Source organism: Salvelinus fontinalis, chromosome 8 (assembly GCF_029448725.1).
Source record: "Salvelinus fontinalis isolate EN_2023a chromosome 8, ASM2944872v1, whole genome shotgun sequence".
Classification (NCBI taxonomy): Eukaryota; Metazoa; Chordata; class Actinopteri; order Salmoniformes; family Salmonidae; genus Salvelinus; species Salvelinus fontinalis.
Window position 1 is genome coordinate 37,430,151 of NC_074672.1, and position 26,373 is coordinate 37,456,523.

Sequence of the window (26,373 nt, forward strand, 5' to 3'; positions counted from 1 at the left end):
TAGAAAAACTAAACTAGAACCCCACATAGAAAATAATAACTAGAAAACCCCCCAGTCACGCCCTGACCTACTATACCATAGAAAAACAAAGGCTCTCTATGGTCAGGGCGTGACACTAGGAGACAGAACACGTCTCCTTCCTGAGCGGTATGACGGCTGCGTGGTCCCATGGTGTTTATACTTGCGTACTATTGTTTGTACAGATGAACGTGGTACCTTCAGGCATTTGAAATTGCTCCCAAGGATGAACCAGACTTGTGGAGGTCTACAATTATTTTTCTGAGGTCTTGGCTGATTTCTTTTGATTTTCCCATGATGTCAAGCACTGAGTTTGAAGGTAGGCCTTGAAATACAGGTACACCTCCTATTGACTCAAATTATGTCAATTAGCCTATCAGAAGCTTCTAAAGCCATGACATCATTTTCTGGAATTTTCCAAGTTGTTTAAAGGCACAGTCAACTTAGTGTATGTAAACTTCTGACCCACTGGAATTGTGATACAGTGAATTATAAGTGAAATAATCCGTCTGTAAACAATTGTTGGAAAAATGACTTGTCATGCACAAAGTAGATGTCCTAACCGACTTGCCAAAACTATAGTTTGATAACAAGAAAATTGTGGAGATGTTGAAAAATGAGTTTTAATGACTCCAACCTAAGTGTATGTAAACTTCCGACTTCAACTGTATTACTATGCAGCCGGACAAATAGGTGTCCCTCCAGTTTCCCTCTTCCTACATTCAAAGCACATAAACACGAACAAGGATCCCTAACACTGCTGTTCCGTTTCACAATTCACTTTCTTACATAAGACCCATGTAGGATGGGATTTTATTTTCGTGGAGGGCCAAGAAGAAGAGGGAAATACTCAGTAAGCTTACAGTATGGTGCAAATCTGACAATTAGTTACAGAGATTCCACATTTTCTGTTCTCTGGCACACTATCTAAACGGAGTAAAGAGCTCTTGAGCCTAACTGCCAACAAGGCCCAGTGAAGCGGAGGAGACATGATAGAGCATGCATTGCAAACGATACTGGGGTACACTGTCATTAATACTACTGTACAACAACACCTATTGACCTGAAGACTCTTGTTTAACAAACCTTTTTCAGTGATCGTTTTGCAGTTTTTCTCCGATTTTGCGTTCCATTTGTTCAGCTTTTTAGATGACCACATGTCCATATGCCTGCTGACTTCAGATGAAAAGCCCTGGCAGCAGCAACAGAGAGGGTGTTCTGTGTTCTGTTTACCTGGGGCTTTTGACTTCCCCTCCAATACATTTACATGTTCCATCTCACGCATGATTTGTGTCGTTATTCTTTGTCGTAATAAAGCATAATCCATTGGCTGCATTACCTTACGCTACAAAGGACACGTTTTGAGCTTTAATCATACATTCATTAATTCAGTTTAACCATACATATACATACATACATATTCATCATTTTAATGTTCGCTAAATGGCAGTGTGAACACAAGGTTGTTTTGTTCCCTAATCAGAGCCATAACTTTCATTCTGTTTCATAGTGTAGTGTGTACTACACACCCTGGTTTCCTAGTGTAGTGTATAATATACACCCTGGTTTCATAGTGTAGTGTATACTACACACCCTGGTTTCATAGTGTAGTGTATACTACACACCCTGGTTTCATAGTGTAGTGTACACTACACACCCTGGTTTCATAGTGTAGTGTACACTACACACCCTGGTTTCATATTGTAGTGTACACCACACACCCTGGTTTCATAGTGTAGTGTGTACTACACACCCTGGTTTCCTAGTGTAGTGTATACTACACACCCTGGTTTCATAGTGTAGTGTATACTACACACCCTGGTTTCATAGTGTAGTGTACACTACACACCCTGGTTTCATAGTGTAGTGTATACTACACACCCTGGTTTCATAGTGTAGTGTACACTACACACCCTGGTTTCATAGTGTAGTGTATACTACACACCCTGGTTTCATAGTGTAGTGTATAATACACACCCTGGTTTCATAGTGTAGTGTACACTACACACCCTGGTTTCATAGTGTAGTGTACACTACACACCCTGGTTTCATAGTGTAGTGTATAATATACACCCTGGTTTCATAGTGTAGTGTACACTACACACCCTGGTTTCATAGTGTAGTGTACACTACACACCCTGGTTTCATAGTGTAGTGTATAATACACACCCTGGTTTCATAGTGTAGTGTACACTACACACCCTGGTTTCATAGTGTAGTGTACACTACACACCCTGGTTTCATAGTGTAGTGTATAATATACACCCTGGTTTCATAGTGTAGTGTACACTACACACCCTGGTTTCATAGTGTAGTGTATACTACAGACCCTGGTTTCATAGTGTAGTGTATACTACAGACCCTGGTTTCATAGTGTAGTGTATACTACAGACCCTGGACCTAATGAGTTACCATGGTGATAACTGTATCATTCTGATTATGGCAGAAGCATACCGTTACATTTGATATTTTAGTCAATAAACTGACACTTTTATCCAGAGCCTTGTACAGAAACTGCATTCGTCTTAAGATAGCTAGGTGGGACAACCACATATCACAGTCATGGTAAGTACATTCATCTTAAGATAGCTAGGTGGGACAACCACATATCACAGTCATGGTAAGTACATTCGTCTTAAGATAGCTAGGTGGGACAACCACATATCACAGTCATGGTAAGTACATTTTTCCTTAATAAAGTAGCGATCAGCAAAGTCAGAGCTTATTAGGGGGAAAAGTAAATTGTGAGTGTTAGTTCACAAAAGGCTTTATTTTTTATTTTTACTACCAATCTTATTGTACAGTCTGTAGCCTAATAAAACATAGATCATATCTGACCAATTCACTAGAAAGTAGATGATTGAGTCCCATAATGAATCAAACTCAGTATATTTCCATTCCATTCCATTCACAATTCAATTTGTGAGTAGATTATTGGCCTTCATAACTTTTCCCTTGACACCAAATGTGATGAAGTAGAGATAAAGTAGAAAAACTGTCATGGAAAGTTTGTTGTTACTCAACTCCTACCCGAACTCTATCCAGCAGGCTCAATCTAGCCCAGAGAATACAATACCGGAACCTTTAGGCTGATCAAAGCCATAAACATGATTAGCTCCACTGTCTAAATCCTTATTGTCAATTAACTGTAGCTCTAAGTCAGCTGAATGGACTGTCCCAGAGCAGCCCCATGTGACTGCCCCCTCTCAGAGGGGATTGTGGGAGAGCGATGGCATTCCACAGCCACAGCGCCAGGGTCACCCTGACCCCATGTATCGCCAAGAACAGCCATACACATTGTCTAACATGATAACACACTGGTCCAACATCAAAACACTGTAACAAATGAATTACAACCACAAACAAACTGGCCAATGGCAACTCCCACCACATATAGGACATTCACATTGATCTCACCTCAAATAGACGTAGCACGTTGGCAACCATGATGGACACAGAGCTGGCTGAGGCCCCGATCACCCCTATCACACGCTCAGGCTTGCGGATGATAGGCGGCTCTCCGTTGGAGCAGCGTATGTCCGAGGTATCCTTCTGGATGAGGGCCTGGACGAAGGTGAGCGACTGTTCCAGGGCGTAGGTGTCTCTAGAACAGGTGTCCAGGATCCTGGCCCCCAGAGTGATGTTGGGGAGTAGCTCAGGGTCACTGTTGATCTGGTCCAGGGCGTAGAGCATGGCCTCCATGCGGTGAATGCCTTTCTCCTTCTTGATCTCCCCACAGGGCAGGCCATGAGGCCCCCTGGCGTGGATGGGGAACAGGCCTCCAAGGGTGATGTCTCCAGGGATCTTGATGGAGTGGGGATGGAAGTGCTGATGGGAGGCCCAGGACCCAGGGCTCATCCCCAAACACAGCATCCATAGGAGGCGAGGCCACGTGGTGGAATGACAGCCACCCCATCCAAACGGCCAAACCATGCCATACTGGTGGTGGTAGTGTAGAGATGGGGGGGATTTAGATGTCATGATGCTATGACTTTATTGGCACGAGTCTTTACCCTCTACTTGAAGCACCTGCTAACAGATAAGATAAGGAGAAGGGAGTAATTGGGAGGCCTTGATTCAAGGCTTTACATTTCCAAGAGAGCAGGAATCATCAGATTTATACCTTATTTCTTATGAGAGTACAAAAACTGATATAATTGAGAAGGAGATAGCACAGACCAATCAGGGAGCTCAGAACATATAAGGATGGAGGACAGTCACACAAGCCAGGATTGACTGTTGAATACAAATATGGGAGATGCCAGTAATGGCCAAACAATATTTATGATTCTCAAGGTAATTTTGTATTCTTTTCAGCTATAAATGGTTACATCTTCCATTCAGTCAATTGCTCAGGGCACACTCCTGTTGCAAAATTGTACAGTAATCCCCTCACTCTATAGGAATGAAATGTGTAATGAGATGATACAGTATGTAGCTTGTTTTCATTGCAGAAAGTGGATTTCACTGGTTCTTAAACTCCCAGAAAAAAAAGGTTCCAAAAGGGTTCTTCAGCTGTTCCCATTGGATAACCCCTTTTTGTTCCAGTTAGAACCATTTTGGGTTCCATGTAGAACCCTCTGTGGGAAGGGTTCTACATGGAACCCAAAACAGTTTATACTTGGAACAAAAAGGGTTCTACCTGGAACTAACAAGGATTCTTCAAAGGGTTCTCCTATTGGTACAGCTGAAGAACCATTTTAGGTTCTAGATAACACATTTTTTTCTAAGTGTAGTGATGGTGTGACTGTGACCATCCGTGGCCCAATAGGGTTAAAGCTTTTTATAAAGATCACAGAAGTTGGGGCATCAGAATGGATGCGCGATTGACAGCATTGACTGCATTGCGGCATAAGCCAAGGCATTTGTACACAAGTGGATGGTCAACTGATCATAAAAGGTTGTCTCCATGTAGGCAAACTCTTATACATGTAGGCCTACTATATATACCGTTACGTTCCCCAGGAAGAAACCAACAATTGTCACTCAAACAGAAGGCGGAACTAACAATGAGTCACTGACAACAAGCAAAACAAAACAGGTGGGGTTTTAGGAGAGGTTCTGAAAGACACTTATGGGGGTGTCCACTGAAAGTTGATCAGCAACACCAACTATAACCTAAAAGACACCCACCATGAGCGCCCATTAATTTGCACAAGAAGAGGCAAAGAAAAGAAGAACACACATCAAACCAAAAAGTGGAGCTAAACACAAACAGGAAAGATTAGATAAAGTATTGTTTTTCTAGAACTCAATTAGGGAGAGTCATTTAAACATGTTAACCCTCCACATCTCTCAAGACCACTGGAGCACTGGGCCAGCCACTCTTAAATAGCACCTGGGCCAGCACAGGTGAAACAATTCCCCACTTACAAGATGGCAACCAGCACAGGTGTAACACATACTGACTAACGAGGTGACACCAATCGGTGCGCCCCATGTCAGATCAAATCTAATCTAATCTAATTTTATTTGTCACATGCACAGGTATAGACCTTACAATGAAAATGTTAACTTACAAGCCCTTAACCAACAATGCAGTTTTAAGAAACATACCACAAAAAAATAAGAAAAGAAGTGCTATGGTGTTAACCTCCAACCTCAAAATATAAATGCAAAAAAAACAAAGCCTGTATCAGTAGGAACAGAACTATATGTCCCTAAATTGCAATTATGTGTGATTACATGGAAATTGAGTGATAAAGCTGCCCGTCGTACATATACAATTCATTGCTGCTTTGTAATGCAGGGGTTCCTTGTAGAAGATACGTTAGTCTCAATGGGACTATCCCCTGCTTAAATAAAGGTTAAAAATAGCCCTTATCTACAATATGTGATATTTCAGTAACTTTGCATTTCTGGGAAAATTAGCACTACTGACTTTCCACTGCCAGATTGGTGAAATCAGAACGGATGCCTAAAGGGTTCTCTGCCACGGCTTCTTCTCTGAGTAGCTGATAACAAGCCAAGATCAGACTTACTATCAAATAGGCTTGAAATATGTCACCCCAATTATCTATGTGTAATGAAAAGGCCTTCACTTGAAGCATGACTTTTCTCTAACTCTGTGATTAAATTGCTGGCTCGAGCTGACAACTTTCCTTAGTCAAATTCAAAATGTGTACCCTAATTACGTTTTAAAGCAGGCTCTTCATTACATAATTTGATTTGGAGCATGCTGTAAAATGGCAGTGGTGCAACTTTGGATGTTAAACACGAGAGACAAGCACTCTCTGGGTTACACTCCAGTAGATCTTGGAAATGTCATTCTGATGGTTATAAACACCACTTAAACCTGTGAGCCTAATGGTCAGTATCAATAACATATAGAAACACTCTTGACTGGCCATCCCTCATAGCCTGGTTCCTCTCTAGGTTTCTTCCTAGGTTTTGGCCTTTCTAGGGAGTTTTTCCTAGCTACCGTGCTTCTATACCTGCATTTTGGGGTGTTTAGGCTGGGTTTCTGTACAGCACTTTGAGATATCAGCTGATCTAAGAAGGGCTATATAAATACATTTGATTTGATTTGATTTGTATTGCTCTAATTACAGTGTAAATGAGAGAGCTCTAATTAAAGTGTAAATGAGAGAGCTCTATTTACAGTGTAAATGAGAGAGAGTCTTGTCAGAGTTATAATGGCTACATTTTATAGCGTCAGGATTGCAGGCATGCAGGGAGTTTCATGTTCAAACCAATGATGTTGTTAATTAACGGTCTATTTCAGGTCAACCATCATAAATGTGCAGAATTGACAGCAGTAGGCTCAAGCCCAGCAGGCAAAACTGATTACAATGACATGACGCTGACATTTTTTGTGATGTCAGGGTATATACTCATTTTTGGCGACCAGAAAAAAGGCGTCACTACCTGGTTGTAATCCGCTTACCTGTTATCACCTCAACCAGATTTCAACCAAACGTGACGTCATTATGACGTCTGATGCAAAAAATGTCCTCCTGCCGCGAGCTGCTGTGTGTTTGTGACCTGTGATGTAACTTTTCAAAGAGAGAGTAACTGTTGTTTTGCACTAGAAAGAAAATCATGATTCAAATGCTGCTCATGACATCCACAGGCAGCACTGACTCATCAGTCAAACAAGTAAACAAGTAGTCTGAATGTATCTGAATGCATGATTACACAGAGGTAAATGATTCAAGGTTAAACTAATTATCAAGTTTAGTCTGACTACAACCACCGCTTGCTATATTTGAATCTACTTCTATCATTTGTTGATGTATACTTTAATCTTCCCTACGTTTGGATTATCCTCATCCCTAAACTATTTTGGGAATATTTCATTGAAATATGTCAACAGACACATTGAGGATGATCCTACGTTGACACACATGTATGAGTGAGTTTCTCACTGGCTTCAAATGATGGACAGTCACCTCCACAGATAAACAAAGGCATGATAGTTCTAGACAGACTAGTTCCAGAAATAATCATCCTATATTCTCATCCTATAAGACAACGCCTCTGGATATGGGACACTGCTGTTGTCTGATCATGGATTGTGATGTACTCTCATCAAGGCTTGTCCAGGAGGGAAAAAGGGCCCCAAACCTGGAAATCTGAAGATTACTGAACATGAAAGTGTCCGAGTGAGGAATAGAATACACCAGCACTCACAAACACCATGGTGGTTGGTTATTGAATGGCTACTGGCATGCACGCCGAGAGCCATTTGGAACACGGCAGTAGTAGTAGTGTGGGCCCCAATGGCCCCAAGAGGGCTGATAATGTTTCATTCTTTCAAAATCGCCCCCTGTAGTTCACATGGTACACAACAGGGACCAAAGCTGATACCAGATCAAACTGATCGATAGTCAGGTTCATCTCATCTCAAAATACTTACTATTTGTGTTACTATTTTTTTTTTTAACTGTTTTACTACATTTGAATACTTAATGGTAAATTTTTTCATCATATAGTAACAACATAAGTACACACCTAATGGCCTAATCAAGACCCAGGTTCGAGTCCCAGTCCGGCCACCCCCACAGTTTGCTGTCAGCAGTGGGATCAAAATTTCGGTGATGCATAAACAAGAGACCACTTATTCATCACCAAAATTTAGCGTGATGCAAAAATAGGCAACGTGCGCATCAATTAGCTTGCTCGGTGCTGCAGGAGGGAGATTTTTGTGTGAGTGCATGTGTGGCTGTTTAATGAAAATCTGAGAATATTTGGCCAATGAAACATTTCTGGTTGGTCTCTGGGAATGTACACAGTTAGGAAGGGAGATTTGTTTTGAGTGAAGTAGCAGAACATATGTTGAATGTGCAACTAATGAGCATGAAGAGCCCCACAAGTTTGATGAAATTACCTTATATCTTTCAGTCTAATACGGCTATTTGCTTACTTTTGTAGCTCTTCATTAGACTCGCGCTTTTTGTAAATAGTTAACTGCCCTCTCCAAGTTTAGCTAGAATTTAGCCAGAAAGGATTTGACAAATGTGATTGGTTGACGATATGCCATTGGCCTACGTCTCTTCTTGCACTGCACAGAATATCAGATCTTAACAGCGATTGAAGAAGTGTTTAACATCACCAGCACCACATCCTTGATATAACATCTTGTCATAAGCACAACTTGACTGCAAAAGAGACATGTTGGAATGTCAATTCTCCTCAAATGAATAGGAAGTCTGACTGAATATGGGACAAATCAACCTTTTTTGTAAATTAGTGGTGTTTTAATGTGTTGATAAAATGTGGGACATGATTGTTTGGTTGCAGGAAGCAGGACAAAGGACAAAAAGGGGTGACTATCTTGCACAATGTGATCACCCTACTTTGGATAGCCTGTCTCCAGGATTAGTTAGGGACCGTCAATAAATTACACAATGTAAATGAGACAATATTTCCATGTTGCACACTTTTTAGTTTTCTCATTAAATTATTTTAATATTTGTATATGTATTTCTACAATTTATAGTTGGTTTGAGGTTTTTAAGTCATTGAAATTTGGAGCTATTGGAATTTTAACATATTATCCCATGTACATTGTGCAATTTACAGATGGTCCCTAACTAGCCCCAATAGGGATATCCAAAGTCAACCCAAATTTACAACTGGCATTAATATTGGGTCACCTGCAGCTGCCCCCCTGAATTGATGATTACATGTGTGCTGCAAACCCAACTTTAATTTACATTGTGACGCAGACATGACCTCAAGTCTCACAAAACTCCGTTTTGGAGGAGACCGACTTTATGACCAAAATTCTTTGTTTTCAATTTTGACATTAAAATAAATGTTTATAACTCATACCGATGCCACACAGGTTGTTTTCTAAATGAGAAGTTGTTTTTTTGGGGCAGTTTCGCTTAAATGGCTGGAAGAAGTATAGTGTAGTTTAGGCTACCATGAATCCAGAACCATTGCAAATACGCGCCAACGCAGTGCGTGAGAGATGAGGTCCAGTTGCATACAGATGAATGGACAGACAGAGGGTCGAGGTAAACCTCGTCATACTTTTCGGTTTAAATAAGAAAACTGCTAACTGGCAAACTGAAACAACAATGTGTGAGCAAGTATGAAACGCGAATTGAAGAACTTTGCGCATCACGCGCCAAATTTCAGCTGTGTACCCATGTAATTAATTGGAGCAGTTTAACATGCAACCATTTGTAAGCTAGAACTTTTGGTGTATTACTGAAAAATCTACATATTTGTATTGTACATTAGCTATAATTACAGTTAGGCTACTGTGGCGGATGCTGATAGAAAAGGTGACTGACAGCAGAAAATCACCATCACATAATTACATCTCAGTACTAAAATAGCTGGACAGTGGTCTACTATAATATTTAGCATAGTTATAACATTTACACGATTAAACATACAATATTTGCTTGATGTTTACATAAAACAGTGAGATGTGCAATCACTTACCTGGAAATTCCATCTTGATGTTTCTTGAACTTGCTCCTAAAAATACGCAGTCATTGAAACATTCCAAAACGCAGATCAGCCTCAACAAAATATTTCACATTTTCACACTCTCCGAAAGCAATTTGCTGTTGTCATCGAGTAAACTATATCAAACATTTTGCAAAAAACAAAAATCAGGAACGATACTTGCTTGTGACGAATAGCTCTGAATTTTTTTGTCATTAATTGGATTAAAGTCTTTTTAACTTGCTTTCGAGGCTTTTGGAATTGCATCACACTAAAATGTGCAGTATTCCCCACAACTGTGACGCTTCAAATCACTATCAAATCTCTTAAAAGGCTGGTCTCTCTCTCTTTCGCTCTTTCTTTCTCTCTCTCTCTCGCTCTATCTCTTTCTCTCTCCCAGCTACACACTAATGGTTTCAGATGTGGATAAAATGTTTGTGTGTCAAATATGATTATATGACATCAGACTGCTCATACTGGTCATCTCAAGGCTTCCCTTTACTTGGCCTTTACTGGTGCATCACCATTACATCACCATAACAGTGAAACATGGCGTAGCATCTGGAAGCCATTAGAAGGATGATATACTGTACCTGAGGGGAGATTTATTTGAGGTTATATGTGGTTATTAAGGCAAACCTAACTCCTTTTTGGGTGACAAATAAGAGAGACATCGAAATTTACTGTGGTCATAAAAACTATGCACCCCCCAAGGTAAACATTTTTCACATGACCCTTCCCTTGTACAGTAAGACAAATTGAACACCCTTCCCGTCATAGAATTAACTCAAAATAATGTTTACGACCAGAAATGACAATAACTGTAGAGAGCCTGTATTAATAAACGTGGATATCTACTTCGCTTTTGTGGCACAGTGGATTCCACGCAGGGCTATGGGCCAGAAGGCTGAGGGTTTTCCAACTACCACAGAGGAGCTCACTCTCCCTACCTGTTACATTACTTCAAATCAAATCTAATTTTATTTGTCACATACACGTGTTTAACAGATGTTATTGCGGGTGTAGCAAAATGCTTGTGGTTTTAGCTCTAACAGTATAGTAATATCTAACAAGTAATATCTAACAATACACACACATCTAAAGTAAAGGAATGGAATTAAGAATATATACATATTTGGGCAAGCAATGTCAGAGCAGCATAGACTAAGATACAGTAGAATAGGATAGAATACACTATATACAGTTGAAGCATGAAGTTTACATACACTTAGGTTGTTATTACAACTCGTTTTTCAACCACTCCACAAATTTCTTGTTAACAAACTATAGTTTTGGCAAGTCGGTTAGGACATCTACTTTGTATGACACAAGTCATTTTTCCAACAATTGTTTACAGACAGATTATTTCACTTATAATTCACTGTATCACAATTCCAGCGGGTCAGAAGTTAACATACACAAAGTTGACTGTGCCTTTAAACAGCTTGGGAAATTCCAGAAAATGATGTCATGGCTTTAGAAGCTTCTGATAGGCTAATTGACATCATTTGAGTCAATTGGAGGTGTACCTGTGGATGTATTTCAATGTCTACCTTCAAACTCACTGCTTCTTTGCTTGACATCATGGGAAAATCAAAGGAAATCAGCCAAGACCTCAGAAAAAAAATTGTTGACCTCCACAAGTCTGGTTCATCCTTTGGAGCAATTTCCAAACGCCTGAAGGTACCACGTTCATATGAACAAACAATAGTACGCAAATATAAACACCATGGGACCACGCAGCTGTCATACCGTTCTGTCTCCTAGAGATGAACATACTTTGGTGCGAAAAGTGCAAATCAGTGCAAACCCAGTACAAACCCAGAACAACAGCAAAGGACCTTGTGAAGATGCTGGAGGAAACAGGTACAAACAAGTCCTATATCGACATAACCTGAAAGGCCACTCAGCAAGGAAGAAGCCACTGTTCCAAAACCGCCATGAAAAAGCCAGACTACAGTTTGCAACTGCACATGGTGACAAAGATTGTACTTTTTTGGAGAAATGTCCTCTGGTCTGATGAAACAAAAATAGAACTGTTTGACCATAATGACCATCGTTATGTTTGGAGGATAAAGGGGGAGGCTTGCAAGATGAAGAACACCATCCCAACCGTGAAGCACGGGGGTGGCAGCATCATGTTGTGGGGGTGCTTTGCTGCAGGAGGGACTGGTGCACTTCACAAAATAGATGGCATCATGAGGTAGGAAAATTATGTGGATATATTGAAGCAACATCTCAAGACATCAGTCAGGAAATTAAAGTTTGGTCGCAAATGGGTCTTCCAAATGGACAATGACCCCAAGCATACTTCCAAAGTTGTAGCAAAATGGCTTAAGGACAACAAAGTCAAGGTATTGGAGTGGCCATCACAAAGCCCAGACCTCAATCCGATAGAAAATGTGTGGGCAAACCTGACTCAGTTACACCAGCTCTGTCGGGAGGAATGGGCCAAAATTCACCCAACTCATTGTGGGAAGCTTGTGGAAGGCTACCCGAAACGTTTGACCCAAGTTAAACAATTTAAAGGCAATGCTACCAGATACTAATTGAGTGTATGTAAACTTCTGACCCACTGGGAATGTGATGAAAGAAATAAAAGCTGGAATAAATAATTTTCTCTACTATTATTCTGACATTTCACATTCTTAAAATAAAGTGGTGATCTAACTGACCTAAGACAGGGAATTTTTACTAGAATTAAATGTCAGGAATTGTGAAAACTACGTTTAAATGTATTTGGCTAAGTTGTATGTAAACTTCCGACTTCAAGTGTACATATGAGATGAGCAATGCAAAATATGTAAACATTATTAAAGTGACTAGTGTGCCATTTTTAAAGTGGCCAGTGATTACAAGTCTATGTATATAGGGCAGCAGTCTCTAATGTGGTAGTGATGGCTATTTAAAAGTCTGATGACCTTGAGATAGAAGCTGTTTTTCAGTCTCTCAGTCACAGCTTTGATGCACCTGTACTGACCTTGTCTTCTGGATGATAGGGAGGTGAACAAGCAGTGGATTGGGTGGTTGTTGTCCTTGATGATGTTTTTGGCCTTCCTGTGACATCGGGTGATGTAGGTGACCTGGAGGGCAGGTAGTTTGCCCCCGGTGATGCGTTGGGCAGTACAGTTGCCACATCAGGCGGTGATACAGCCCAACAGGATGCTCTCAATTGGGCATCTGTAAAAGTTTGTGAGGGTTTTAGTTGACAAGCCAAATTTCTTTAGCCTCCTGAGGTTGAAGAGGCGCTGTTGAGCCTTCTTCACCACACTGTCTGTGTGGGTGGACCATTTCAGTTTGTCCGTGATGTGTACGCCGAGGAACTTGACATTTTCCACCTCCTCCACCGTCCCGTCGATGTTGATATGGGGATGCTCCCTCGGCTGTGTCCTGAAGTCCACGATCAACTCCTTTGTTTTGTTGACGTTGGGTGAGAGGTTATTTTTTTGGCACCACACTTCCAGGGCCCTCTCCTCCTCCCTGTAGGCTGTCTCGTCATGGTTGGTAATCAGGCCTAGTACTGTTGTGTTGGAGGCGTGCGTGATCACACAGTCATGGGTGAACAGGGAGTAAAGGAGTGGGCTGAGCACGCATCCTTGTGGGGCCCCAATGTTGAGGATCAGCAAAGTGGAGGTGTTTTTTCCTACCTTCACCACCTGGGGGGCGGCCCGTCGGGAAGTCCAGGACCCAGTTGCACAGGGCGGGGTTCAGACCCAGGGCCTCAAGTTTAATGATGAGCTTGGAGGGTACAGTACTATGGTGTTGAATGCTGAGCTATAGTCAATGAACAGCATTCTTACATAGGTATTCCTCTTGTCCAGATGAGATAGGGCAGTATGCAGTGCGATGGCGATTGCATCGTTTGTGGATCTATTGGGGCGGTAAGCAAATTGATGTGGGTCTAGGGTGTCAGGTAAGTACAGGTGATATAATCCCTGACTAGTCACTCAAAGCACTTCATGATAACAGAAGTGAGTGCTACAGGGCGATAGTCATTTATTTCAGTTACCTTTGCTTTATTGGGTACAGGAACAATGGTGGACATCTTGAAGCATGTAGGGACAGCATACTGGGATAGGGAGAGATTGAATATGTCCGTAAACACACCACCCTCAGCAACTCCTACTGCCCACAGCTATGGACTCAGACTTGAATTTTCATGCAGATTTAAGCTATAATCAAATTTAGAAATATTAATATGCTTGATATACTTTAGAATGACGCTTCCTGTTTGGGCGGGAAATACCGGGTTAACCGGGACAAACGGGATTATTCTCGGGATGGGACATTTGTAAAATACCGGGAAAATATTGAATCCTTGCTTATTCTTTAGATGTTTGAGGCTGCTGGTGAACCCTGATGTGCAGGCATAATCAAAGTAACACTAGATTAGCGCACTTGCCAGAGTCTTTAGGGTGTATATTGGTTTCCATCCAATTGGTGACAGATTTTCATGCGAATATTCTAAAATCTGCATTAAAAACAATATGCAGATTTCAGGGTTTCCTGCAGGAAAATTTGCCGGCGGACAACGTGAACGGGAAGATTTTAATTTACCGGATATCCATATGCATTCAGATCCAACTTAGCGCAGGCAGTGCCATCAATAAAGGGTGAATATTGGCCGAATGAGCCACATTTACATGTCTATAACAAATTACAAAACTCTATTCCTTGTGTTTCGATGTGTAGCATATGCAAAACTTTATAGACAATTTTCTTTTATAGTTTTTTAGGCTACTCTCCTAAAACAATAATTGTCCACCTCAAGTTCAGCTGTCGGAGATTTGAGCACTAAACACACCAGGGCATTGCATGCATAGTCCTATAGGCTCATGTGTCTACTGTATAATGTTAATATTTGCTCAAATATATAGCCTATATAAAGGAAGAGAAGCTTAGGCCTAGAAATAGAGAGATAGAGATAGAGATATGCGACGGCATGCTACGACACCGACATGCATTTCTTTACGTCAGATGGCTACTGCGTCTGCTAAACAGATATAGACGTACAGAAGGAGGCTAATTCGTACATTTTATAAGATAAGCATTATAATGTTAGTTTGTAGGAGTAACTCTAGTACTGTAGGTCTGAAACATTCTTCTTCACCTCACGTTCAACTGTCGGAGTAAGTTGGAGCGCCGTTGCACTCTGCCTTCATGTCATAGGCTTGCAGTAGCTACAGCTTAGGAAAAGCCACACCACACCATACCTTTACAAAAGCATATACACTTTATTAGGGTAACATGAAAAGTAAGTCAAGCTCTTGTTTATAGGGTTAAAATAAGAGCAAGCTATTACATTGCGGAAAACACAGCATGACAGTTGGAACTTAATTTGGCCAAAGAAAATGGCTCAACAGAAGAAAACAAAACACATGCAAACTGCTTTAAACCTACCAACAAAGGCAAGTACCTACGATACCCAACAAATGACAGACATAGGCTATTGTTGTTTATTTTACAACAGACCTACGTATAACCTGTAGTGTTGTAAGCTAGTCTAGGCAGGATCATTGTAGTGTTGTAAGCTAGTCTAGGCAGGATCATTGTAGTGTTGTAAGCCTGTCTAGGCAGGATCATTGTATTGCCACTAAACCAGATCAATAGAGGAGATTTTTGAGCTGTGTGGCTAATGTCTTCACTGTTGTTTCAGTCCAATAGGGCGGCGCACAATTAGCCCAGAGTCGTCTGGGTTAGGGGAGGGTTTGGCCTGGGTAGGCCGTCATTGTAAATAAGAATTTGTTCTTAACTGACTTGCCTAGTTAAATAAAGGTTAAAAAAAAAAAAAAAAAAAGCGCAATGATGCACCTGGCCTCTCCACTACCTATCAGCTAATGCTATTTGTTGTTGTCGATTCATATAAAAAATTGATGAGCTTTCAATGTTTTTATGTTATGTATGATTACTAGTTAGCTTATGGCAGATCTGGACAAACGATCCACCTACAGTACTGTTATTGTCACTATGAATGGTGGATAGAGGGCAGGATATACTTTTAGACTGGTAGACTATACTGACCTGTGGTACAGTACACGTTAGCACATGGAAAAGCGTAGTGCATAAGGGAAGTACCAAAACACCTTGATATAGGGGAGGCCCATGCAAGCACATGAGGAAATTTGTCTAGGATGAAATACATTATATAGTAAAACCTGCAAAAGAGTGAATGTTAACCAGGGGAAAAAAACACACTACCCTCCCCCGTGACCAATAAAAAACACACTACCCTCCCAAACCCCCAAAATACGTTTGACAACCCTCCCCTATTTTGGACCCCCCCCCTCCTCCGCCCCCAGTAAATTGTGATCTGTCCTTAATTTTAATGGTTTTAAACACATACACATGTCCTATTTCCAGTAATGACCATCTGCCCATAATGTATTGAACTGGTATCCTCAAGAGATATGAAAGGAGGGAGGATTTCTCTCCTGAACTAAAACTTTGCAGTATGCCTATGTGTGATAACAGTAGATTAATGTATAGCACCTCACAGTATAAATACAGAAGTGTTTAAGGATAATCTCATTTTTAAATCAGATGTACAGTACCAGTCAAAAGTTTGAACACACCTACTCATTCAAGAGTTTTTCTTTATTTTTACTATTTTCTACATTGTAGCATAATAGTGAAGACATAAAACCTATGAAATAACACATATGGGATCATGTACAAACCAAAAAAGTGAGCAACAAATCAAAATATATTTTAGATTTTAGATTCTTCAAAGTAGCTATCCTTTGCCTTGATGACAGCTTTGCACACTCTTGGCATTCTCTCAACCAGTTTCACCTGGAATGCTTTTCCAACAGTCTGGAAGGAGTTCCCACATATGCTGAGCACTTGTATGCTGCTTTTCCTTCACTAACTCTAACTCAGTTGGGTTGAGGTGTCACGTCCTGACCATAGAGAGCCTTTATTTTCTATGGTGGAGTAGGTCAGGGCGTGACTGGGGGGTGTTCTAGTTTATTATTTCTATGTGGGGTTCTAGGTTTAATTTTCTATGTTGGTGATTTTGGTATGATTCCCAATTAGAGGCAGCTGGTAATCGTTGTCTCAAATTGGGGATCATATTTAGGTAGTGTTTGTTCCCACCTGTGCGTGTGGGATAGTGAATTTTGTGTTTTGAGTTTGTGCACGTAGCATCCCGTTAGTCACGGTTTATTGTTTTTGTTTGCTAAGTTTCACTTTATAATAAATATGTGAAACTCTACATCCACTGCGCCTTGGTCCGTCTCAACACACGACCGTGACATGAGGTCAGGTTATTGTGGAGGCCAGGTCATCTGATACAGCACTCCATCACTCTCCTTCTTGATCAAACAGCCTTTACACAGCCTGGAGATGTGTTGGGTCATTGTCCTATTGAAAAACAAATTATAGTCCCACTAAGCGCAACCCAGATGGAATGGCACATTGCTGCAAAATGCTGTGGTAGCCATACTGGTTAAGTGTGCCTTGAATTCTAAATAAATCACAGACAATGTCAACAGCAAAGCACCCCCACACCATCACACCTCCTCCTCCATGCTTCACGGTGGGAACCACACATGCGGAGATCATCCTTTCACCTACTCTGCGTTTCACAAAGACACAGCGGTTGGAACCAAAAATCTCACATTTGGACTCATCAGACCAAAGGACAGATTTCCATCGGTCTAATCTCCATTGTCTGTTCTTCTTATTTGTGTCCTTAAGTAGTGGTTTCTTTGCAGCAATTCGAACATGAAGTCCTGATTCACACAGTCTCCTCAACAGTTGATGTTGAGATGTGTCTGTTACTTGAACCCTGTGAAACATTTATTTGGGATGTAATTTCTGAGGCTGGTAACTCTAGTGAAGTTATCCTCTGCAGCAGAGGTAACTCTAGGTCTTCCTTTCCTGTGGCGGTCCTCATGAGAGCCAGTTTCATCATAGCGCTTGATAGTTTTTGCAACTGCACTTGAAGAAACCTTCAAAGTTCTTGACATTTTCCACATTGACTGACCTGCATGTCTTAAAGTAATGATGGACTGTTGTTTCTCTTTGCTTATTTGAGCTGTTCTTGCCATAATATGGATTTGGTATTTTACCAAATAGGGATATCTTCTGTATTCCACCCCTACATTGTCACAACACAACTGATTGGCTCAAACGCATATAGAAGGAAAGAAATTCCACAAATTAACTATTAACAATGCACACCTGTTTATTGAAACACATTCCAGGTGACTACCTCATGATGCTGGTTGAGAGATTGCCAAGCTGTCATAATTTTACAATGTAGAAAATAGCAAAAATAAAGAAAAACACAGTGTGTCTTAACTTTTGACTGGTACTGTATATTGATAAAGCTGGGTATGCATGCAAAGGCTCATACATAAGTAATGGAAGCATTGTATTTTTAAAGCCACAGAGAAAGTTTGAAGGGGCTGATGCCATTAAAGTTGTATGTGCTCTGGAGACTGCATTTATACTAAAAACAGTCTGGTGCTCAAGATGATTTTCACAAGTGTCTTCAGGATAAGTTCCCTCCCCAAATGCAGAATTTCCCAACCATGGTGCACAGCATGTACAGTTGAAGTCGGAAGTTTACATACACTTAGGGTGGAGTCATTAAAACTAGTTTTTCAACCACTCCACAAATTTCTTGTTAACAAACTATATTTCTGGCAAGTTGGTTAGGACATCTACTTTGTGCATGACACAAGTAATTTTTCCAACAATTGTTTACAGATAGATTATTTCACTTATAATTCACTGTATCACAATTCCAGTGGGTCAGAAGTTTACGTACACTGTTGACAGTGCCTTTAAACAGCTTGGAAAATTCCAGAAAATTATGTCATGGCTTTAGAAGCATCTGATAGGCTAATTGACATAATTTGAGTCAATAAGAGGTGTACCTGTGGATGTATTTCAAGGCCTACCTTCAAACTCAGTGCCTCTTTGCTTGACATCATGGGAAAATCAAAAGAAATCAGCCAAGACCTCAGAAAAAAATTGTAGACCTCCACAAGTCTGGTTCATCCTTGGGAGCAATTTCCAAACGCCTGAATGTTCCACGTTCATCTGTACAAACAATAGTACGCAAGTATAAACACCATGGGACCACGCAGCCGTCATACCGCTCAGGAAGGAGACGCGTTCTGTCTCCCTCCTAGAGATGAACGTACTTTGGTGCGAAAAGTGCAAATCAATCCCAGAACAACAGCAAAGGACCTTGTGAAGATGCTGGAGGCAACAGGTAAAAAAGTATCTATATCCACAGTAAAACGAGTCCTATATCGACATAACCTGAAAGGCCGCTCAGCAAGGAAGAAGCCACTGCTCCAAAACCGCCATAAAAAAGCCAGACTGTGCACATGGAGACAAAGATCATACTTTTTGGAGAAATGTCCTCTGGTCTGATGAAACAAAAACAGAACTGTTTGGCCATAGTGACCATCGTTATGCTTGGAGGAAAAAGGAGGCTTGCAAGCCGAAGAACAACATCCCAACCGTGAAGCACAGGGGTGGCAGCATCATGTTGTGGGGGTGCTTTGCTGCAGGAGGGACTGATGCACTTCACAAAATAGATGGCATCATGAGGTAGGAAAAATATGTGGATATATTGAAGCAACATCTCAAGACATCAGTCAGGAAGTTAAAGCTTGGTCGCAAATGGGTCTTCCAAATGGACAATGACCCCAAGCATACTTCCAAAGTTGTGGCAAAATGGCTTCAGGACAACAAAGTCAAGGTATTGGAGTGGCCATCACAGAGCCCAGACCTCAAACCTATAGAACATTTGTGGGCAGAACTGAAAAGGCGTGTGCGAGCAAGGAGGCCTACAAACCTGACTCAGTTACACCAGCTCTGTCAGGAGGAATGGGCCAAAATTCACCCAACTTATTGTGGGAAGCTTGTGGAAGGCTACCTGAAACGTTTGACCCAAGTTAAATAATTTAAAGGCAATGCTACCAAATACTAATTGAGTGTATGTAAACTTCTGACCCACTGGGAATGTGATGAAAGCTGAAAGAAATCATTCTCTCTACTCTTATTCTGACATTTCACATTCTTAAAATAAAGTGGTGATCCTAACTGACCTAAAACAGGGAATTTTCGCTAGGATTAAATCTCAGGAATTGTGAAAAACTGAGTTTAAATGTATTTGGCTAAGGTGTATGTAAACTGCTGCCTTACACTGTGTATACTTTTTAACCTGCTTCTGTGCATTGGGCTACAGTACAAGTGATGTTTTAAAGGTCTCACCAGATTGTGCCCTTGAGTCCTCCTTAACATGTTCATTCTGCAATGACTCTTTGTTCGTGTTTGTGTTCATAGCAACACCTTAGCCTTTGAAAGTGTTTATGGATTTTTTATGGTATCCCGTTGCTATGCAACTGGGTTTGATATTAGTATAAGTATACTGACAGACATACTGATAGGGATCCTAATACTCCCATTGGCATAGAAGAAATCCATAGCTTAGGTTGTTGCGTCATAAAATTGCATTTTTCATGAAATTAGGTACATTTGGGTGAAGTATTGTCATTGTATAGCCCACACTGAGTGTACAAAACATGAACAATACCTGGTATTTCCATGACATAGACTTATCAGGTCAAAGTTATGACCCCTTATTGATGTCACTTGTTAAATCCACTTCAATCAGTGTAGAAGAAGGGGAGGAGTCAGGTTCATTAAATAGTCATTTTTAACCCTTGAGACAATTGAGACATGGATTGTGAATGTGTGCCATTCAGAGGGTGAATGGGCAAGACAAAACATTTAACTGCCTTTGAACAGGGTTTGGTAGTAGGTGCCAGGCGCATCAGTTTGTGTCAAGAACTGCAATGCTGCTGGGTTTTTCACACTCAACATTTTCCGCGTGTATAAAGAATGGTCCACCCCCCAAGGGACATCCAGCCAATTTGACACAACTGTGGGAAGCATTGGAGTCAACATTGGCCAGCATTACTGTGGAACGCTTTCGACACCTTGTAGAATCCATGCCCTGTCGAATTGAGGCTATTCTGAGGGCAACCCAATATTAGGAAGCTGTTTCTAATGTTTGGAATACTCAGTGTATATAACCAATATTCAACAGATATTGTAATCCTCATACCAATAATATATTTAACTTCCTGTATTGCATGACAGTGAGACAGGGATTCCTAGAACCATTCAATATTGACATCCAGACATAGACCTAATTAGTCTGTCTCATGTGATATTACATTGTAGCTCTTTGACAGAACTCTTATCCAGAGCAATTTTGGCGTAAGTGCCTTACTCAAGGGCACATCGACATATTTTTCAACTAGTTGGCTTGAGGATTCAAACCAGCAACCTTTTGGTTACTGGCCCAACGCTCTTAACCGGTAGGCTACCTGCCAGTCTACATACAGTTCCCTTTTCCCAAATCGGCTGCATTAATTAGTAATTTAAGAATTATCAACTTGCATGATCATCTGCAAAATATGGGAAAGCCTTGCACTGAATGTAATGTATGAGAACACTTCCTGGTCACACTTCCTGGCCACACTTCCTGGCCATCTCCATTCATACTGTGACCACTAGTCTGCATACAGAAAAAGTGAGAGATTTAGTGGTTTTGACCAAAGTGTATTGACCAAGGTGTTATGACCAAAGTGTTTTGACCAAAGTGGTCTTCATTTATTCGATCTAGCCATAATGTAGCTTCAGCCATATAACACAGTAACTCAGCTCATAATGAATGATGATCAGTTCTAGTGCGTGCCTCGCGTCTGCCTTCATCCCATCTCAAGCAGTGAAATAACTCCCAACACAGAGTTTCCGTGCAGCATATCCTCCCTCCTGCAACTCACCGCGCTGCTGAACTCTTGAATGAGTGGGCGACCGACAGGACATGCTATGTGATGTGCTTTAAGATCAATGACTTGGCTCTATCCACACACAGCGGCTGGTCCCAGTGGATGGCAACGTCTGTAGAGTAGAGTGAGTCCGCCAGGCTTGCTGTGGTGTGCAGTGTACAGCCCTGGCTCAGGGGCTACCTCTTGGCCAGGAGTATAGATCCTTTCCTCTCACCTCACAGACAGGCCTGGCTGCCTGCCTCAGAACAGGGTGTGCATGGTGCCAGGAATAGGCTAAGCCCTGAAGTGTCGGGGCATGACATCACATCACTGCCTTCACACTGTGCCCAATGGAGGTTAATGAACAAAGCCATCCTGGAACAGGATTCCACTTGTATTTCTGTTAGATATCTGGACATTTTTCTTATTTTCATTAAACAGGTTTGAACAGCAGGAGGAAAATATAAAGTATCAGTTTGATTCCTGGGTTTATGATTTGTTGCACTGCACACTGTATGTATTGGTGGCAGCATACAAACAGGGGTTTCTTTCTCATGACATTGACATTGCAGTCTATTTACTTCCATGCAAAACCAATATGCCAGCACTTTCATATATCCTTAGGACAGGATATTTATATAACTAGGTGCTTTCAGTTTTATTTAACTTGGGTATGATTCCATACAGTTCACTTTTAAAAGCAGTGTTCATGTGGAGATGAAAACCCTGGCTGACACACATTATGCATATATCTCAGGGAGAACAGCACTGCCTGCTGCTCATTAGCACATCTGTTTTCCCCCTCGATCAATATTTAAAAACAGTAAATAAATCATTAGTGCCAGGAGCCTCTGGGCACCTTTGCATTTTCACTGTAAATGAGAAGGGTGGTGCTCCCTCCCTCCCTCCCTCCCTCCCTCCCTCCCTCCCTCCCTCCCTCCCTCCCTCCCTCCCTCCCTCCCTCCCTCCCTCCCTCCCTCCCTCCCTCCCTCCCTCCCTCCCTCCCTCCCTCACTGTCTTTTCTCCCTCACTGTCTTTTCTCCCTCACTGTCTTTACCTCCCTCACTGTCTTTTCTCCCTCCTTGTCTTTCTCCCTCTCCTGCTATTGTTGATCTCAGCAGTGTGTGTCACCTTTGAAATGAGGGCTCCTCAGACACACCTAATGGGTTGTGAGAGGCGCTGGCTGTGGTGTACTGAGGGTGTGTGTGTGTGTGTGTGTGTGTGTGTGTGTGTGTGTGTGTGTGTGTGTGTGTGTGTGTGTGTGTGTGTGTGTGTGTGTGTGTGTGTGTGTGTGTGTGTGTGACTCTAACTGGTGCTGCCACAAGGATCCAGACAGATGGCTCAGTGTTTATCTCCTGTTGTTGGATCTCCCGTCAGAGATGCACTTTGATGTTTACACCATCATGGTCACAGCTTTCAGTCCTGTTTCACCCAGGGTTTGAAGAGTACACTTCAACTCTCTCCAGTTTACTCTGGGCTTTGTTCTCTGTGAGAACAAAACATATCAACCACTACTCAGGAACCTCCACACTACTTCTTGTTGTAAATATTTGCTTTTTAAAGAATAAACAATTTGCTGTGATACAGGCTTTTCATATTAAACTAGTGCCGCTGCCGCATGGCCCTCTCAAATGAATATTAGCACGCGAGTGGAACAAACTGGTGCATGTCTTTTTACTTTGTTATTGAGACAATGCTTTTCTGAGCCATCCATCTATTTTTTTAGGGCTCCAACTAAACGAATGTCAAATATAGCAGTGAGTTTGTTGTTTTGTTATAACAGCTATCATCTGTGATTCACCATTAATGTTAGTGAACTACAATATCTACAAATACACCTTTCCTGTCTTAGAATTTGTTATGCTTTGTATCCCTCTCCTCCCACACATAATCTGATCTCCTTTATTTCCTCCTCGTAATTCCATAATTCTTCAAACCCTCATGTGATATACATTCTTGTTTGAAATTGTGCCCTGAAATAATGTCTGGCAGCGATAATCCACCATGCCTCCTCTCTGTTCTTCCCCCTGTTTCTCTCTATCTGCTTGTCACAAGTGATTCATAGCATGCTAATTTTAACGCTGTTTTGTTTGTGTACAAATTTGGTGGACAGTGCCCTGTCAAATACATGTTTGAAGCTGTCATTCATCCAGCAAATCAAACAGACAAAAAAAAAACATACTCTGCGAGGCATTTCCGATCTGTCACACAGCACTTCACTTCATATTTCTCTGTCTAATTACGAATTACGAAGTCTTTGAACACTTGAATCATTGAGTATATTGTGCAATGTCAATTTTCTAATTTAGTCCAGGCAATATTTGACAAATTTTGTTCCCTTTTTCATAAAAACATGAAACTTGGTATACTTGTACAGTTTGAGACCGTGAATATTTTCAAATATGGAGGCATTGCAAGAATACCTGCCCCATAACCAAATCATGTATTTTGCATCATATCGTCTATAACAAACATTAAATCACAGAAAACGTGATGTCTACCCTTATATTTTGATGTTCAATGATTACAATGACATGCACAACATCAAAATGGCCCCTAGCAGCAGTGGCGGCCATTTTGCTATTCCGACATAAACTAATTATGTATTTTCCATTATATCTGCTGAACCATGATAACCTTGAAGCATGATAACACAGAAAAGGTATCCCTTTTATATAAAACTATACTAAATATCATCACATGTCACCAAATAATTGATTGAAACAAACTATTTTTTAATGAAAGTCTACAGTAGTCTCAACAGCACAACTAGCTTCCGTTTAACTCTGGGTACATTGACTTCAATAGAAATCCTAGAAAGCTCATGGTTCTCACCCCCTTCCATAGACTACATGCTGACCAGACCACTCAGGTCGCAAAATACATTTACACATACATGTTATTCAATCATTGCACCCACACTGCTCGCGCGAGCGTCTGCGTTGCCAAGCGCGATAATAGAAGTCCGTTCTATTTGTGACGCTGAACGCGGTTATACCCACGTGTGTGATTGAAAGATGAACTGAGGTCAATCGGTCGGTTGTGGTAATACACCATATTATGAAAGTTAGATGCCAATCGCCATATAAAGTCCAAAGAAGAAAAAGCCTGGAGGAGGAGAGATGACTAGAAACGATTTGGTTGATCGTTTTAGGTGTGGATTAATTGTGCATTTCAGGTAAAATAACAACTCAACGTTTAAATCCCAGGACAAATTAGGCTAGCAACGGCAAGCTAGCTAAATAGGACAAATTAGCTAACAACTGCAAGCTAGCTATCTAAATTGCCATAAATGTTTAATGCTTTTCGACCTTTCCCCTATTTAATATAATGGGTTCAGAGTTTGTTTTGATATTTCAACCTGTGTGTTTGATATTTCAACACGGGCGTCCGGTTTGGGCATGGTGTTACACAGTAATTATGACAACTTCCGGAGGACGTCCTCCGACCTATCAGAGCTCTTGCAGCATGAACTGACATGTTGTCCACCCAATCAAAGGATCAGAGAATGAATCTAATGTAATACTGAAAGCATAGCTACAGCCAACTAGCACTACAGTGCATAAAATGTAGTTAGTTGACTCAAAGAGAGAGAAATACAATAGTTGAACAGTTTTGAGCAAATACATTTCTTCCAAAATGAAGGAGAAGCAAGAGAGAGATAGAGAAATGTCATTGTTTTATTCACTTTATTTACTCAGTTTCACTTACTTAGCTAGCAAATGCAGCTGATATGGTTTGGCTTGGATTATTATTTTTTGCCTGGTCACAGACAGCTGATGTGTTGTGCATTGAAGCGGGCCAAATTGAGCAATCCGGGGAGAAGGGCCTTGGTCAGGGAGGTGACCAAGAACCCGATGGTCACTCTGACAGAGCTCCAGAGTTCCTCTGTGGAAATGGGAGAACCTTCCAGAAGGACAACCATCGCTGCAGCACTCCATCAATCAGACGGAAGCCACTCCTCAGTAAAAGGCACCTGACAGCTCACTTGGAGTTTGCTAAAAGGCACCTAAAGGACTCTCAGACCATGAGAAACAAGATTCTCCTGTCTGCTGAAACCAAGATTGAACTCTTTGGACTGAATGCCAAGGGTCACGTCTGGAGGAAACCTGGCACCAACCTTACGGTGAAGCGTGGTGGTGGATGCATCATGCTGTGGGAATGTATTTCAGTGGCAGGGACTGGGAGACTAGTCAGTATTGAGGCAAAGATGAACGGAGCAAAGTACAGAGAGATCCTTGATGAAAACCTCCGACTGGGGCAAAGGTTCACCTTCCAAAAGGACGACCCTAAGCACACAGCCAAGACAACGCATGAGTGGCTTCGGGACAAGTCTCTGAATGTCCGTGAGTTGCCCAGTCAGAGCCTGAAATTGAACCCGATCAAACATCTCTGGAGAGACCGGAAAATAGCTGTGCAGCGGCGCTCCCCATCCAACCTGACAGAGCTTGAGAGGATCTGCAGAAAATAATGGAAGAAACTCCCCAAATACAGGTGTGCCAAGCTTGTAGCATCATACCCAGGAAGACTTGAGGCTGTAATCGCTGCCAAAAGCGCTTCAACAAAGTACTGAGTAAAGGGTCTGTAAAATGCAAATGTGATATTTAAGTTTTTTATTTGTAATAACTATGCAAACATTTCTAAAAAA

At 41.3% G+C, this 26,373-nt stretch overlaps 1 protein-coding gene across 2 annotated transcripts in view; it reads right to left on the minus strand.

The window, feature by feature from the left end:
• grm6a (glutamate receptor, metabotropic 6a) overlaps positions 1-10,404 on the minus strand; it is a 46,070-nt gene extending 35,666 nt beyond the window's left edge. The window contains exons 1-2 of one of the 2 annotated variants that reach the window (XM_055932403.1): positions 9,919-10,404; positions 3,436-4,047 (exon numbers count right to left, since the gene is read on the minus strand). In XM_055932403.1, the coding sequence (XP_055788378.1) occupies positions 3,436-3,999 (564 nt within the window). In that variant the 5' untranslated portion in view covers positions 4,000-4,047; positions 9,919-10,404. Of the gene's footprint in view, positions 1-3,435; positions 4,051-9,918 lie in introns of both variants that reach the window. The other variant, XM_055932402.1, reaches the window with a different exon arrangement.
• Positions 10,405-26,373: the final 15,969 nt, after the last annotated feature.